We start from the raw sequence: 17547 nt of genomic DNA on the forward strand, positions 1-17547 counted from the left end.
AGTTATGTTGTTCACTTCTGCGCTCAGCAGGCTAGCACGTACGCTCAGGCGTTAAACGCAAACTGCTAAGAGGTCGGGCCGAAAATCACGTACCGTGCGAAAGTTTCGTACGGCCTCTCAAACAACAAATAATGCTACGAAACAAATAAAAAATCGTTGAAGACAGCAAAATGTGCGACGCCTTCCCTTCGCGGTGGAGTAAAACGGTGCGGCGGCGATAGCACCTCGGCCTTTCTCGCCCGTTGCTGACGCTTCGGGGAACTCTAATTCATTTCCTAAGATAACACTGACAGGTATAAAAAGTGCCGGCTGCCGGTAAATGCTTGGGCCGTAGAGGTTTCCCGCCGTGCAGGGAGCACTTGTTCGATAAAAGGGTGCACGTTCTTTTTTCCCCATTTTCCCCATCCCGTTTTTCCTGAACGCTGAGTCAGTGTTGCCAGACTGTTCCTGCAGCATCTGCGCCTGTATAATCTTTCACGCTCCTCTCTCACTCTCCTCACACTCTATCTAACTCTCAGCGCTTTCCTGCGCAACGTTCGAGTCCCCGTGGTTATCGCGCGTTGATTTGCGACTTGCTTGTCCACCAATTTTCGTTCAAACAGGGGCATCATTGCTTTTGGAAAACGCCGCTTGTACGCTCCCCGTCACGAGTGATTCCTTTTTGTTTGGTTGTTTGTTTGTTCGTACGTTTTAGCTTCTGCTCGTATGTCAAGGCCGTGATGTTACAGTAGGTCGGGCAACGTTCACAGCTGGGGCCTTCCGCTTGCGCCTGCCTTATCTTGTAGAGCGCTCTTATAATAGCCTGGCGCCGAGTATACACAACGTTCTGCACCGAGAAAATTCGCTCTTTGGGTAGTAAATCGAGTTTTTTTCGGTTATACCCATGTTGTGTTCGTTATTGTTTTATGAACGCCCGCGAGCTACTGCTTCATAGGCGAGGCATGCGATATGTAGAGCCATGTTCCTAAAGTGACTAAGTACATAGGGTGTCCCAGCTAACTTTAGCCAAGCTGTTCAGCGAAACAAACTAAAGAATTAAAAAAAAGGTTCAAAACACGATGTTAAGACATATTTTGTTCGGTCAACAGAGGTCTGCCGACAGAACACCATAGGGATTATAAGTGTATCTTGCAGCGCGTTTTCTTTACTAATTTTCTTTTGTGCGTTGCTATTGTTGTTGATGTTGAATAGCTTGGCTAAAGTTAGCTGTGTAGCTGTTAGCTGTGTATTGAACAAAACTTCAACTTTACTTGCCGCCGTCATTTTCGTCCACCAAAGATTCCCGTTGCTGCATTACTGAACTGAAAGGAGGTGAAAAATGAAACGCTATGTGTAACGGCCTTTCCTTCGTCTTCGTGAACAGGACTACGTACTCTTTTTTACATCGATAGGAAACAGGCATATATACTGCTTGAAAATTATTTTTGTCCAGCTCTCCCATCGCAGCAGATGTTCCTTTTGCTGGGCAAATACTTTACTCGGGGCTGCGTATATGACGAACGTTCCTTATACAGTGCGTCCCAGCTAACGTATGCCAAGCTGTTAGCAAAACTGCTACAACATACGGTTATGGGATCAACGCTGTTTAATCACAAATTCTTTCCTGTGCCCGGATAATTTTTGTACTGATTACTTGGGTAATTAGATAGATAGAATAAACTTTACTGTCCAACGGATAAGGTGACCTACCCACCCCCCGACACGCAGGTCAGTGGGCGAGTGCCGCCGCCTCAGGTGCAGGCTGGGAGGTCTTGGGTCCCAGCAGCCTCTTCAGCCAGTTGGACGAGCCGGAGCTGGAGCTCAGAGTCGGAGCTGCGCAGCAGGGTCTCCCAGCTGTCTCTACTACCTATCTTGTGCGTTCCCCCGGGAGAGTACGGACATTCCCATATTATGTGGTCGAGGGTCCCTATCGCCCCACAAGGATTACATCTATCGCTCCTGGCCTCGGGGAACATGTGGTTCGCCGTAACCGGGCGCGGATACGTATAAGTTTGTAGTCGTCTCCACGCGACTGCTTGTCTGTTGTTTAATTTTGGGTCTGGCGGGGATACCAGTCTACGAGCCAATCTATAATGCTGCGTGATCTCCCCATATTTTAGCATGCGCTCTCCGCTCCCTCGGTCATAGGGAAAGAAATCACCAGAAAAGCCTTTGATTGTTTAGTTAGGCGTGACTTCTGATAAGAAAATTTCTTTGTGCGTCCCAGAATATCCCATTGAGATGTGTTCAGTGCGTTTAGTTCTGCCTAATTGTTTGTTTGTTTGTTTTTGCGCTTTACTCGTATCGCGCGCGAAATACGAAAAGTGCCGCCTGATCACGTGGCCGTGCGCCGCGACACCAGCGGTCCAAAAGAGATTCGAAGGAAGTGACTTCACTTGTCGCCTGACTTGTGACGTCCCACTCACACACCAGTGTTGCCGTTCAGGTGCGAAATTCGAAAGAGGAAGTTATGTCTGCCATTTTCTACACTAACGATCGCACTTTCTACGCCCAATAGGAGCAGATAAACACTTCAAAGAATAATTCAACAATCTACAATAATTTTAGCATTAGTTCTTAAATTTAGTTTATTTCCATTTGGCCGTTCGATTGTCATTTCGATATCGTTAAACACACCTAAACAGAAAGGATTAGCTGTGTACGGTCACACACCCTCCCTCCATAATCGAGCCTATATATTCTCTCGAAGATGTTCTTGACTGAAATACCTATACACAACTGTTCACAGGATACAATTTGTCTCGCATTAAAGCCATTGCATATGACACATATATTTCGGGAAGGGAATGAAGGGATCATCAAGGGGAACGTCATCACCAAAATATATTATTGTTTCTATACATGGCATACACACTTATAAAGGCATGTTCGCGAAGCTCTGTCGGCAAAAATGGCTTTTTGCTTAGGCCCAGGCATATGGGCTCCAATCTCAGAAGCATAAACAATTTAAGGTGTTTTCTTTCTTTTTTTTTTTAGCATGGTTGTAGTGTGCAGTGATCGTGCGTGTATACTTTGCCTTTCTGTTTCTTTTTCTCTTTTCTTTTTCTAGCTGCCCATCCCCCAACGTTAGAAGAAAACCGGATTTTCTGTGTTTGTCAACTTTCCTGCTTTCTCTTTTTCTTCGTCTCTCTCTATCTTTCTGTCCTCTTTAACTTTTCCAACTCTGTTTTGTACCCATGCTTTCCGCACGCCGATCGTGTAAAAAACTTAATTTATACGCAAACTTACCTACACGGGCTACTTCCAGCGACGGCAGTAACGACAATATTGACTGCACGACAGCTTATCGGCTTAGTTCATTCGCTATCTCTTGACAACCTTGGTGGGGCGGAGCGGAAGGAAGGGGAGGGGGGAGGGGGGGCTTTCTTTTTTCTGAATTATTTTATTTTGATTGGGAAACTGCAGAAGTCACTCATCTAAGGTTCTCATGTTGTTAAGTGCTTCGCACCCCCCCCCCCCCCCCTCTCGGTCGTTTCTATAGTTATTGCTGTGTAATTAAGTCGAGATTTCTTAACCATAACGACACTTTTCCTTCCTTCTGGCCGTCTCACCGTCTCCCTAATGTGAAGTAATGCCACGCAAAAGTGCGCGAAGCGGCTGGGCCCCGTTTCAGGCGACACAAAGAAACGACACCGCCAGCTGCCGGCTATCACGTGCACCTGGAACCCCAGGGCTGCCGAAGACATCACCGTGCCCTTGCCGACGGTGACGCTCCTTCCCTTGACGCCGTCACTCCGTAAGGCGACAGCCCTGTCAAGACCGTGGCCTCGACGACTTTACGAGGCGCAGTTAGGCGTTGCTAAAGAACAAACAGCAACAACGACGACAGCGGGCGACATAACGTGGCCGCTTTTATGCACAAAGTTTTCCGACGCTCAGGCTTTCTTCTGACGATGCGTTCTTCAAGAATACATGTTCTAACCCTGCGGACTAGCAACTTCTTTACACACAACAAAAAAAGAATGCACGAAACTTTTCCAAATTATTTCGTATTGAAAACTTTGGCGGTCACATAGTCCTGATTCGAGGAAAACGTAGTAAGTTCATCGATCATCCCCCTCATTCAACAAAAATAGTGTAGGAAGTGGCAGTGGCTATCTGAGATTGTTCAAGCGACACGCTCAAATAAATTACGACTCTCTGAATCACTACCCTCGAACCTGTTTTCCTCGTTTCTCACTTATGAATCGAAACAGCATTCCGCATTAATCTCATTACCGAACTGAAGAGATGTGCTACTCAGTAGGGCAGCGCCAAAGTGTGTTCTAAAGAAAGTGTATCTCGTGTTTGCCAATGCCCTAATGCCATGAGTATAACAGATTCCTTCCTGTACACCGAAACAATATTCAAAATAATGGCTCTTTTTTGCAGGTTGTTCGGTGTACAACACACTATATATATATATATATATATATATATATATATATATATATATATATATATATATATATATATATATATGCGACCATACAAACGTCCTGGAGCAAATTTCTTTTTTCCGAACCCTGCCAGCTCCAGCGTATGTTAATTTGCGCCGAACTGCAACATGACACGAAGGTGGAGGAACGATCTTTGAAAATTGTCTGCTTGACATGCTTACTTCCACCGCTACATGCTGTGAAGCTATAAGGTCACACGAGGAATGCCTCATCTATATGTGTGTGAGATATTACCATCACATCATTTCTGGTGGAGCTCGTCTCCAAGTCATTTCCCCATCCTTCGAACGTAGCCGTAAAGAACATACACCAGAGAATGTTCGTGCAGCTGATCCCTCGCTAGCCGTGGAAGAGCTTACATATCTGTTCAGCGAAGAGTCCGCCGACTGCAGTGGCACTTCCACGTCGCCGCGCTGCTCCACGAAGCCAGGACATCGTCATCATGTAACAGCATTTCCTGCGCAGCCAGAAGGGGTGTCTTTTCCTCGCGCGAATAGGCTTTTAGGCGTAGTAGTTGTCCCTCAGATGACTGCATCTGTGCATTGGCTACGTCTGCAGTGCGATTGACGCCAATGTACAGTGCTCACGGAATGAAACGCGTCAATTTAGGCCTAACCAATGCGCATACTTTCATTTCCACCGGCTGCAGTTCGTGACACACTGACGTAAATTTGGCGCGTACAGTTAGATCGGAGTCTGCGTCACTTTTGGTGACCAGATTCCTAGCGACATGACATGGTACGTACTCTTGAGTACTTTGCACATATGCAGAGTTCTACAAAATGCACCTTGTCGCGTTTCATTCCTTGAGCACTGTATACACCTTCGAAAGTGCCCCGGAGTTGTACGGGCAAGAAAACGGTTACCTGCACACGTGATAGCGTCAGAACGAGATCATTCTCTTGGTCCCATACGTGACCATGCGCGGAACGAAGCTACAATTGTTGCAGCAGACTTGGTTGCGCCCGTTTATGCAATACTTCCTTTGCTGTTTGCGACGCGAGTCACCTTACCCTGAATAAATCTGCTGTAACCTTCACACACAGCTTGAAATTGCTGTGCAACACACACCAAACGCACTCTAACTGCTAGTCGAGCTTGGCACCTTTACTACTGCATCATCTACTGCTCAGCATGAAAAGGAAAAAGAAATCTGAGCAACAAACTGCATGGCATATCGTTCATATGTATACGGGCGGCAACATTTCCTGACATACTTTTGAGCAAAAGGGAAAGGAGAAATGATTCCAAGTGCTAGCCTTCTCTCTTGTCTTTTTTTTTCTTTTTTTCTGCGAAATTGTTGCGGTCGCAGAGGCAACTTCTTTACGATACAAAAGTACGAGTCTATCGTGATCGATAACCAGAGCAAAAATTGTTATATGTCAAGCGCGATACAACCTATCATTTACGGTCCATTCGCGGGTTCCTTGATGAATGGTTGCGGATCGTCGGAGAAACCGCGTTCTCTGAAAGTGGTTTTGAAATACGGACAAGAAATAGTGCGTCGAGGGTCGTACTATTCGCGTGGTAAAGGCAGGAAACGGGATTCCTTTCCGTGTCCATGACGAATGAGAAAGCCTTTGACAGCTGAATTACAGCAGTATCCCGTATTGAATAACGCAGCGTCGCTCCGAGTTCTTTCTTTTTATGTTTTATTATAGGCATCTAGTGATCTTAGCTTTCTTGAAGCTTGAAAAGTGACATTGTTTCGAACCAACGTCCTTGCTAGGTTTTATCTTTCATGCGTAAGAAATGAAGCTAACTGCATTGATTTCCTGCGCCGAGCCCAAACTATTTCAAGCGTGATTAAAAGTTAGCGAACGTAGGACGTCGTTTGAACGTCGACATCGACCACGTCGGTTGTACGCCTTATCAGACGCGACACAACGACTGTCGTTCTCGCTAATGAAGCCATTCAGCACATTCGAATTTACAGGGACTCAAAAATTCCAACGTCGCACGCTTGACTTGCGAAAGAATGCACTGACGACAGTCATCGTCCTGCATGTGCGTGTTCAAATATCTTGAAACTCTTTGCATTACTCTGCAGCGCATTGAATCGGAGTATTCCCCTTGTTTCGGTTTATTATGGATTTTGACAAACGTATTTAGAGAGCTAAGAGCGTTCTAAAGCCACGCTATGCTCTCTCCGTGTCTTTATTCAAATGATATGCGCATACTTATGCATACGTGTTTTTTTTATGAAAAATTAACACGCACGCACGCAGGCACGCACGTACCGGTACTTAGTCCACGGAGTAGCGCCGGCTGTGTGTCCTCGAGCAACCGAGAGGCTTTTTCTTTTTCCAAGCGACAATGGTCTAAACAAGATACCTTAATTAGTGTTTGTGACGTGAATGCGCGTATCGTTTCCATTATCGGCGTTTTCACTTGGGGTAGCATGCTATAGGCGTGACGCCGGGCAAACCTCTCCAGTTTTCATTTAAGAGCGATCTATCCATCTATCTATCTATCTATCTATCTATCTATCTATCTGTTCAGATCTAATCATCAATCTCGTCCGCATTTTTCTTTTCTTCATCCTTCATACTTCTATCGCCGAAGCTTTCTCTGCACTATGCAAATTGCCTGCCATTCAATCTACTTCGATTCCTAAAGTTTGAAGCACGCCAATTTATTCGCATAGTATTCACGATAAGATATGTTCCAAGTTATGCATCATCTTTTGTTGACGTGAGCGGATGAAGAGTTGCCGAACATCAGAGAATGGCGCCGGCTGCTTCTTGCAACACTAAGGAAATGAAGGGGTAGCATTAAAAAAAAAAGGAAAAAAATTCTACACGCACAACCTAGTTTTCTTGGTCGTATTAAGTTGCCTTACTTTTCATTTAAAAGTTTACATGTGAAACGACTAGAAAGAAGCGCTCAATGTTCTATGCGTGAACTGCACAGATATTAGTGATCCCGTACAAGATTAGTGTACAAGTAACAAAAAAGGTTACGACACCGACTATAGCTGACCTTAAAAAAACCGAATCGCTCACAGCCAGCAATTACTGAGCTAGAAATCCGCAAGTACCTGAATTGAGCATGCTTGAATGGACATTTCGAGAGAGAGAGAAAACATGACGCTCTAGTTTGTAAAGAAAAAGAGAGAGAGAAAAGTAGTAATGAAAAGGCAGGGAGGCGTGTGGGTTAACCTACACAAGAAAACTACGGCTTTATCTTTGTAATGATTCTTTTCAAATTACATTCCTTGTGCCCACCGTCATTGGCTTGGACGAAGCGCAGCCCCCGTTAACAGCAGGATCGGCCACTCGAGGCGACAGCGGATAATAAATGAATTAGAATGACAAAATCAATCCTTACAAAGTACAACCTCAGGAAGCAGCCAACATAACGCCCCAAACACTTGACTTACGAAACGTGCGTAGCTATACAGATTATAAATGCAATTCTGGTCTCATTCTTTTTTTTTTTTCAGTGAGTTTTTAGTAGATTTCGGAGCACGAATGCACATCAATTAGTAAGGTCAATCTAATTTGTAGAGCAGCTTGCTGAACTATTGGAAACGCAAGCGAAACAAATTTACCTCAGCTAATATTTCGCACGTTATCACACAGACGTTCTAGCCCCAAAGTGCTTCCAAAGCTCGGCAGATCCTGCCTTTAACCCTTCCCGTACGTTAGAGAATAGCACCCCGTAATATTATTAGTAATATTTGACAGGAAAACACGCCAGAGGAAAATGGGGAGGGAACTACATGAGTCGTAACTGCCACTGAGAGGGGCACAACGCATGCCTACTCTTTAGAAAAGGGGGGAATAGAAACAGAAGTTGCAGATGGGGAAAAGGGAAGTGAAGAGAGAGAGAGAGAGAGAGAGAGAGAGAGAGAGAGAGAGAGAGAGAGAGAGAGAGAGAGAGAGAGAGAGAGAGAGAGAGAGAGAGAGGGCTCTTTATTGGAAAAACAGAGAATTTTGCCGGCGCGTATATAACTGCTGGCATGCTACTCTGTATAGGGATGGGGAATGGGATTAAAAGATTCCAGAAAAGAGTTCGAGAAAAAAAGGATAAAAGTAAATATGAAATGTCCGAGTGGACCTGATACTAATATTTACAGGTGACATGGCGGGTAAACTTAAGCTTTTGTATAGGAAGGATGCAATTTTTAAAGCTTTCCTATTTGACCAATTTCTGTCAGGTAATTGAACAATAAATCCAAAACCCGTCGCTGGTTTGAAGGGCCGGGCATTGGACCTAAGATGCTCGGTAACGTTAACGGTTCGTGGCAAATCATGTCCATTTGGTGCTCAAAAAATTGTCTCTCGTCGCGGTACGCGGGGCATTCTAGTAATATGTGCTCAATTGTCTCTAAGTTGCGACAGTTATCACAGTATGGGTTAGTGGTAAGTCCTATGCTGTACAGATAATTGTTCGTGTATGCCACATTCAGTCGAAGACGATGGTACAATGTCTCTAAGTGTCGAGGAAGTGGTCGTGGAATTTTCGGTCTCATTTCTGGGTCAATGTAACGTAATGTAATGTAATGTAATGTAAGTGAAGAGGAAATAATTAATGGGATACCAGGTCACCAAGACTAAAGTTAACCAACGACAAATAATAAAGTGCGCCGTGGTCACAATTTTGGGTGAACGTGTTCTACTGTTCCTTGGTGTGAAATGGTTAAAAGGCAGCAGAAACTGACATGGCAGCGCAGAGTCGTGCTGAATTCTGCTTTACTTAGCTCCAACTGCCTCTAAATCTTGCATCGCTGAGCTACTTCAGCTGTTACTCACTGAAGTATAAATGAATTTGAGGTTTTTCGTGCCAAAGTGCCGAGTTGATTATAAGGCACACCGCAGTGGAGCTCCTGATCAATTTCGACCACCAGTGGATATTTAGCGTGCCCCCCAACACGGGAGTTATAGTGTTTAGCGCCCACTGAAATGCGGCCTCAGCGGCCGGGATTCGATCCCGCTACCTCGTGCTTTGCAGCGCAACGCCATATCCGCTCAGCCACCACGCGGGTACTCGTTGAAGTAGCTACTGAACGCAATTCCTCGATACTTTTTTCTTCTTCGTATTTGTTTAAGCGACCAGTGCGTCGATAACATTAAAAGTTCTTTAAAAAATTATTCCGAAAAAAAAGCATTTGTCCTTAGTAATCGTTGTGCCACAATACGAACGGCCAAATTTAGACCCGATATTGCAAGCTGGCATCTCAAGTTATCATCCACCACGCGTGGCTTAAGCCTCCGAAATTCGCTGAGATGGAAGAGCAGACGAAATCAATTACGGGGGGACACCATAGACGACGAAATTGCGATACGCCATCGCACGTATAATGTGCAATAACTCGAACATCGCTTCCATTCCATTGACTTCCACTTTATTTTTTTCTCTCTTTTCACTCGAGCATACTTGCCCGCTTTTTCTCTGGTATTTGTCGGGGCTCATATTACTTTCGCAGCGTCCTCTACCTACCAAGTTCCAGACAAAAAAGAAAAACAAAGAATTTAGGCTGAAATAAAAAGAATAACTTGCAAGCCATTTGTTCGATTAAGCGAGCTAAAGCCAACATAAATTACCGCAATAGTTGCCTGGGTGCGTGATGAAAATTTGGAGCTCAGAAAAAAAATTAATGAATAATGAAGAAAAAAAAATGAGCATAGGTAAGAGAAAAAAAACACAGGAAGTATGCAGGAGGGGAGCGATGCCGCCCGTCTACTTACTTGCCATTGCCATTTTCGTTTGCTTACTTGCTTTCTTTTTCTTTTCTTTTTTTTATGCTGTCTTCTTTTTGCAATCTGAAATACCCATTCTGCCAACGAACGTGCAGTACAACTCTCTCCTCTCAGCCTCGCGTATGCCTTTACGCACGTCACGCCTACGTTATCGCTAGAATGATCAAGGGGCGTGTTCACGCATCTGGAAAGAGAGAGAGAGAGAGAGAGAGAGAAACTTTATTTTGGTTCCTTCAAGGATTTAGCGTCTCGAGGTCTCGGTCGTCTTGGGCGCCGGCGACTTGGAGCCTCTTCCAGCAAGGGTGGGCCCCTATTCCAGGGCTCCACTGAGCCTAGCTACCTGACTAGCGTGCTGCACTAAGGCCCTTTGGGCCGTGAGCTCGCAGCTGGTAAGCCGACTCTCCCATTGCTCCGCACTCGGGTTATTGTGTTGGTGGAATGATTTATTGTGTTTACATTCCCATGTGACATGGTATAGTGTGGGTGTGGCCCCGCACCATGGGCAGGTGTCTCTGTATTGTGTTGGGTACATTTTGTTCAGGATGTATAAATTTGGGAAGGAGTTTGTCTGCAATCTGCGCCAACTCGTTGCTTCCTCCTGCGTTAGAGCTTTGTGGGGTGGGGGATATTTCGCTCTCGTCCCTCTGTATAAGTTTAAGATTTCTGTGTATCCTCCCTCACAAGCGTGTGGGTGACACTCCGGGGCGCGCGACTGCTCTTCTCGGCACGTGGTCTCTCGAGCTAGGCTGTCTGCCCTTTCGTTACCCTGTATGCCTGCGTGGGCCGGAATCCAAATTACCTTGTGCGTAACGTTCCTCTCGGCGAAGTTGCCTCCGCCAAGAATTCTGAGGGCGGCTTTGCTAATCCTGCCCCTCGTGTAATTTCTGCACGCTTCCTTTGAGTCTGTTAAGATGTTTAGAGGCCTGCCTGTCCTATATCCTTCTACTGCCGCCAGCGCCACGGCAATTTCTTCGGCCTCCGCTGTGTCGGCTGCCTTTACCGTCGCACATGTGATCAGATTCCCGTCTCCGTCCACCACCACCGCCGTGGCCGTGCGCTTCCCTTCTCGCGAGTACGTGGCAGCATCCGTGTACACCGTGTTCTCTAGTAGCGCGAGTGTCTTTTCCACGTATTCGGCTCGCGCCTGCCTTCTGCCCTCGTGGAGGTTGGGGTCCATGTTCTTAGGTACTGGCCTAACGCTTATTGTTCTTCTTAAGCAGTCGGGCACGTCTGCGTATCTATCTACGTGTCCACTCGTGTCCCGTCCCAGCCTAGTCAGGAGCGCTCTCCCTGCAGGGGTGCTTTTGAGTCTGGCTTTTTGCGCTTCAAGCAGGGCTTCCGCCAGTTCGCTGAAAGTGTTGCTGATGCCCAGTTGGAGCAGTTTTTCGTTTGAAGTGTTTTTTGGCAGATGGAGAGCCGTCTTGTATGCTTTCCTGATTATCGTGTCCGCCTGTTCCCTCTCTCCTTTGGTCATCGCGTGGTACGGTAGCGAGTAGATGACTCGGCTGACGACCAGGCTGCCGACGAGTTTGAGTGTGTCTTCCTCTTTCATGCCGTATCTTTTTTGGGAGACCCTGTTGATCATCCGGCCCACCTGCTCCGTCACTTTGCTCAGCAGGCTGATGGTGTGGCTGCATTTTCTGCTGCCCTGTAGCCACATGCCCAGGATTTTGATCATATTCTTTTCCGGGATGTTTTGACCATCAAGCGTTACTTCCAGCGTTGCTTGGGTGGGGTGTCTACCTACTCTCAGTAATTCGGATTTTTCTGTGGAGCATACCAGTCCCCTCTCTCTGGTGTACTTTTCGACACAGCGCGCAGCCTCTTGTAGCTTCTCTTGTTTTTCTCCCAGTGAACCTTGCGTGACCCAAACCGTGACGTCGTCCGCGTACATCGCGTGTTGGATGCCATGAATCTCGCCGAGTCGTTTTGCCAGGCCGATCATCGCCACATTAAATAGCACGGGCGATATCACGGAGCCTTGGGGTGTGCCTCTACATGGTGTGGAGAAGGTGTCGCTTCTCAACTCCCCCAGCCCTACCGTTGCCGTTCTGTCGGTTAGGAAGTCCTTGACGTAGTCGTGTACTTTCCTTCCGCAGTTAGTGTTGTTGAGGCCCTCCATTATGGCCGCGTGGCTGACGTTGTCGAAGGCGCCTTTGATGTCGAGCGCCATCACAACGTTTTCACCTGCCTTGGGCATTGTGTCGAGTACCTCCTCCTTGAGTTGCAGGAGGACGTCCTGCGTCGATAGGTTGGCCCTGAAGCCATACATGCTGTCAGGGTACCACCTCCCGTTCTCCAGGTGCTGCTGGATCCTTTTGGTGACTATTCTCTCATACAGTTTTCCCAGGCACGACGTAAGGGAGATCGGCCTGAGATTCTCGATCTGTAGTTTCTTGCCCGGCTTGGGTATCATGACCACGATGGCGTGTTTCCATTCCGCCGGTACCTTCCCCTCTTGCCAGAGCGTGTTGAGGTACGACGTCAGCTGATCGACTGCCTCGTCGCTTAGGTTTCTTATGAGCGAGTTTCGAATCTTGTCCGCTCCCGCCGCTGTATTCTTGGTGGCCGCTCTCACGGCCTCGGTGACCTCCTCTCTCGTGATGGGTCGGTCCATTTTCGGGTTTTCCTCACCGAGATAATCTCCTTTGTAACCTTCGATTTGGTCTTTCCCGTAGCATTTTTCTCGGACTTCTTTCAGGAGCTGCTCTTCGGAACCTTCGTACTGGTGGACCAGTCTTTGGATCGATTTGCCGCTTTCGGACTTGTTCTTGCTAGGGTCCATTAGGGCCTTGAGGATGCGCCACGTTTTGGCCGTACTTAGGGTCCCGTTCAGCGAGTTGCTAAACTGTTGCCACCCCTGTCTGGCCAGCTGCGTCGCGTACTCCTCCGTCTGCCTAGTGATGTCCGCTATCTTCTTCTTTAGCTTCTTATTTAGCTTTTGTCTTTTCCATCTCTTGGTGAGCCCGCGTCTAGCCTCCCAGAGCCTGAGGAGCCGCTTGTCTACCTCCGGTGTTTGTTCGGTTCTATGCACTTCTTGCGTGTACATTTTTTGAATTTGCTTGAGTTGCTGGCTCCACTCTTCAACCGAGGTAATGTTACCCTTTAGCTGTCGACAGTGTGCTCTAAAGGCGTCCCAATCCGTCAGCCGAGCCGTACCAATTTTCCTCTTGACATTGTCTGCCACCGTGCTGACTCTTATTATGTGGTGGTCGCTGCCAAGGTTCTCGAGCAGGTTTTCCCACTCTGTCTGCTTGGCGCCCCTGATAAAGGTTAGGTCGGGACACGTGTCTGGACTGACGCTGTTTCCCTGTCTAGTCGGCTGGTTTTCATCGGTTAGCAGCTCGCACCCGGTGTTTTCTGCCGCCGTGCAGATGCCTCGTCCCTTCTTGTCTTCCTTTTTATAGCCCCAGCGCGGGCTTTTAGCGTTAAAGTCTCCCGCTATGATTAGGGTGTTTTGTCCCGCCAATTTTTTGGCCTCCGCGAAAAGTTTAATAAAGTTTCCTTTTGTCTGTTTAGGTGGGCTGTACAAGTTTACTATGTACGTACTTCTAGCCTTTTTTTTCCTTTTGGGAATCACCTCCGTGATCACGTGTTCTATCTGGGTGTCCTCGATTTCTTTATGCGCTATGGTTACTACTTTGTTACTTATGAGAGTCGCGGTGCGGCCACTCTCCTGGCACGTATAGCCCCTGAGTGCGGGGGTATTATCGGTTTCCTGTAGCATGATTATATCTGGTGGATTTGCTCGCGTAGATATGAACTGTTGCAGGAGCCCTTGCTTGCGCTTGTACCCTCTGCAGTTCCAGTGCCATACTTCTAGTTGGTTTTGTCCTGCCATGTTGCGTTGTTACTGTTGTTGCTTGTACCTTGGGTTTCTGATCCGAATCTCCTGTCATTGTATAGCCTATCCCTGGCGTCATTAGTGGTTTTCTGCGTGTTTTAATTTTTGACATAGTTACGGAAGCTCTGGTCCTGCAGAGCTATCTTTTGTTGCGTTTGTTGCATCTGATTTTGCATCTGTTGCATTTGGTTTTGAACGCTAGTCATGAAATTCCTGATTTCATCATTAAAGCTTTTCTCCTCTGTGTTTTGCTGCACTGGTGCCACGGCCTGCGGTGGTGGCGTTGGCGTTCTGATCGGCGAGTACCCCGCTCGTCTGTGCGCTTGCATTTCTTTAATTAGGTCGTCTATCCTCTTTCTGAGTTGTCGCGTTTCTTCTCGGCTTAGCTCGAGTTCGCGTTTGAGACTTTTGTTTTCTTCACTTAGTTGTCTTTCGGCCGCTGTCTGCGTGTTGTTAGTGTGTGGTCCCGAGTGCGGAGCAAAAAGTGTTTTGGGAGGGCCGGTCCCCCAGCTCACCTTAACGCCGCCGCCGCTCTTCTTTTGCTGTTTTTGCTGCTGCTGCTGGCCCGTGCCGCCCAAGGGTGGATAGGATCCGTCCCGGTTGGACCCTCGGCTCTGGCTCCGGCCCCGGTCGCGGCTCCAGCTCCGTGACCCGCTCCGGTAGGCATTGAAGTTTTGTTGACCCTGGTCCTGGCCCTCGTCTCGGAACCACCTCGGTCTTCTTGCGCCGCCTCTGCTTCGGCTGCGGCTGCGCCTCTGCTGCTGATGTCCCTGGGGACCTCCTCGCAGCTCGCCTGCCGTCTTGAGTCGTTGCTTGCAGTCCCGCGTGCCTGCAACGTGGTCGCCCCCGCACATCAGGCATTTGGGCGTGCACTGGTGTTGTTCCGCTGGATTTTGGCAGCCACATTGCTTGCAGGCCTTGGCCTCCGGATTCGGGCAGACGTCCGACCGATGCCCCTGCTGGCAGCATTTGTAGCATACTTGTCTCGTCGGGCGGTGCGGATAGCACCACATCTCTCCACCGTAGTAGAGTACTTGCTTCGGGATTATGGGGCCATCAAATGTGATGACAGCCGTGCTCGACCGTCCCAGCATCCTGGCTGCTAAGATCTTGACTCCTTGCGTTCGGACTCTAAGGTTCGCCTTGAGCTCTTCCGGCGAGGTCCCCGCGTCCACCCCGTGGATGACCCCCCGCAACGTGCCCTCCGGCGCCGCTACGTGTGCGTTGATGGCGTAGCTGCTGTTCCCGAACGTTAGCTGCGTGATGCGCCGTATACGTTGGGCCGCCTCTTCGTTGCCGGTGCTTACTATTATGATGTTGGAGCCATTGCGCAGCCTGATGATCAAGTCTTCCGCCTTGCATCCGGATCCGGTGGCCGCGACCACCGCTCGCGCAACCTGGTGTGTCTGCAAGCTCTTGACTGCGAGTCCCCTCGGCCTGAGCACTATCTTTAAATCGTCCTTCGGGAGCGGAGGCAGTCTCCTCCGCGGCAGCCCCTCTCCTCCACCTCGCTTCGGCGCAGCTGGCGCGCCGGCTGTGATCTTTTCGTCGCCTAGGGAATTTCTGTTCCCTACCGCCGTTCCCGCCAAAACTTGGCTGCTCGATCCTTTGCCGTCTCGCTGGCGCCTCTTCTGTCTCCTGGACATGGCGATCTCCCATTCCGGGTCCACGTCGTTATTGCTTTCTGCCTGTGGTCTTCCTGTCGTTGGGGTGCTGCCTTTCGGGGCTTGGGCGCCTGCCGCGGGCCCGCTTCGATCTTGCACGAGGACGGGCTCGGTGGCGTCGTGAAAATCTTCCTCCATGGTTTCTTGGGTTTCCGCCATGAAACCTGTCGGTCCTCTCGTCGATGATTGCTCAAAGTTGGGGTTGGGTATTCGGGACTTCGCTCCGGGTCGTCTCTACCTCGGGCCGTGGCCGGGGAGCCCGCGGAGCCCCGCTCTCGTGCTAGGTCTCGTTAGGCCTACCGTCCGGCCGACCACGGGGGAAATTCAAAGTCCGATAAAATCCAAAATATTGGACCCACCGGTTTGAATTTGGGGTCCTCGTGGTCCTCTTCAGTACCGGCGTCGATCCCAGCCAAAAGTTTGGTGGTCCAAAAGGGTTTGACGGGTCAAAAAGTCCAAAAACTGCGGAGTGCATGTGACACGCATCCGCTCGCCTCGGCTTCTTCTTCTTCCCCCCATCTGGAAAGAAAATCTTTGGCGATCCGTCCTCTTCGCCATCAGTAGCTTCTAAACGATAGCGAAGGATACATGTATACCGTATTTATATCGATATAAGCACCACCTCCTCCCACCAGTTACACCACCAGTTCGAGTCATAACAATTATTTCCATAGAACAAAAAAAAAAAGAACTCTTAAAAGAGGCTGCTTAGTTACCACTTCGGAGGCAGGAAAATTGCGTTCGATTAGGTTGGTCGCTGGTCGCCGCCATCGCAATTAATTATGGTTCCTCACTTGTGGTCCCCTAATGCCACTTCACATGGGGCACTTCGATCCAGCTGTTATATAGTTGCTCACCGTCTGGGCATTCTCCGTTTCCATCGAACCTGTTCGTAGAGCCGCACTTATTCCAAGGCTTCAGCGCGAAATCGTCACGTTGTATAGCGACGGGGAACAATCAAACACTTCCAAAAGTGTGAGTTAGGACTTTAACTTGTTACTGGACACGGAAACTAAGTAGCAATGCTCAAACGGCCATAGCGGTGGTAACAGTCTTCGTTCGTCGAATCTGGATTCTGGGGTCAAGTCCGTCTTCTATTTATGTACATGTATCACCGTACTTTCCGGACTAATCCCTATGCTCGCGTACATTTGTGAACGTATGCAACACCGTTCGCGTCTCGCGCGCAATCTCATTAGACAACAATCTGATTAGAGGATCTGATTAGCCGCCTGATTAGCTCAATCTGATTAGACGCGTTACAATATTGACTGGAGCGTCGACCACCAGGACTCGAAACTAAATACTGCATTTGCATTTGCGTAAGATTTCCACGGCACTTTCTTTCTCTTCATGCAATGAACAATTGAGGAGAAAAAAATTGGAGGGGGGGGGTAGCGGGGGAGGCACGCCCACTAGACGTTCTGTTCACAGGCTTTCTTTTCTAGGCTTGGCGGGGGCATATAATACATAGCACACCCTGGTGCTTTATGTGCTAAAACTACGATCGGATTGCGAGGCATGCCGCATAGTGAGAAGCTCCGGATTAATTTTAACCACCACGGGTTTAATTAAGATGGACCGAAATCTAAGTACACTTGGTTTTCTTTCTTCCTTCCTTTTTTTCTCTTCCTTTTTTTCTCTTCCTTTTTTTCCCGTTTTGCCCTCATCGAAGTGCGACCGCCGCGGCCAGACTTCGAACCCGCAATCTAAGCTCAGCCACACAACGCTGTACCCACTGGGCTACCGCGACCTGTACTGCTCCAATGTCCGTATGCCAAAAACGCGTTCTCGTAAGGCCTGTCAATTCGGCGATTCGCGACCCAATGAGGAGCCCGTTCCCGACGTATTTTATGTATGCTACGGCTCAACGCGTGCAAAGCCACCGCAGTGGG

At 48.3% G+C, this 17547-nt stretch overlaps 1 protein-coding gene across 2 annotated transcripts in view; it reads right to left on the reverse strand.

Moving 5' to 3' along the window:
• mAChR-B (muscarinic acetylcholine receptor) overlaps window positions 1–17547 on the reverse strand; it is a 127981-nt gene that overhangs the window by 7362 nt on the left and 103072 nt on the right. The window contains exon 2 of one of the 2 annotated variants that reach the window (XM_075692594.1): window positions 4799–4896. The exons of the other annotated variant lie outside the window; for it this stretch is intronic. Coding sequence (XP_075548709.1) covers window positions 4799–4800 — 2 coding nt within the window. The 5' untranslated portion in view covers window positions 4801–4896. The remainder of the gene's footprint in view (window positions 1–4798; window positions 4897–17547) is intronic. 2 annotated transcript variants of the gene reach the window in all.

The sequence above is a fragment of the Dermacentor variabilis genome, chromosome 5 (assembly GCF_050947875.1).
Source record: "Dermacentor variabilis isolate Ectoservices chromosome 5, ASM5094787v1, whole genome shotgun sequence".
NCBI classification, from domain to species: Eukaryota; Metazoa; Arthropoda; class Arachnida; order Ixodida; family Ixodidae; genus Dermacentor; species Dermacentor variabilis.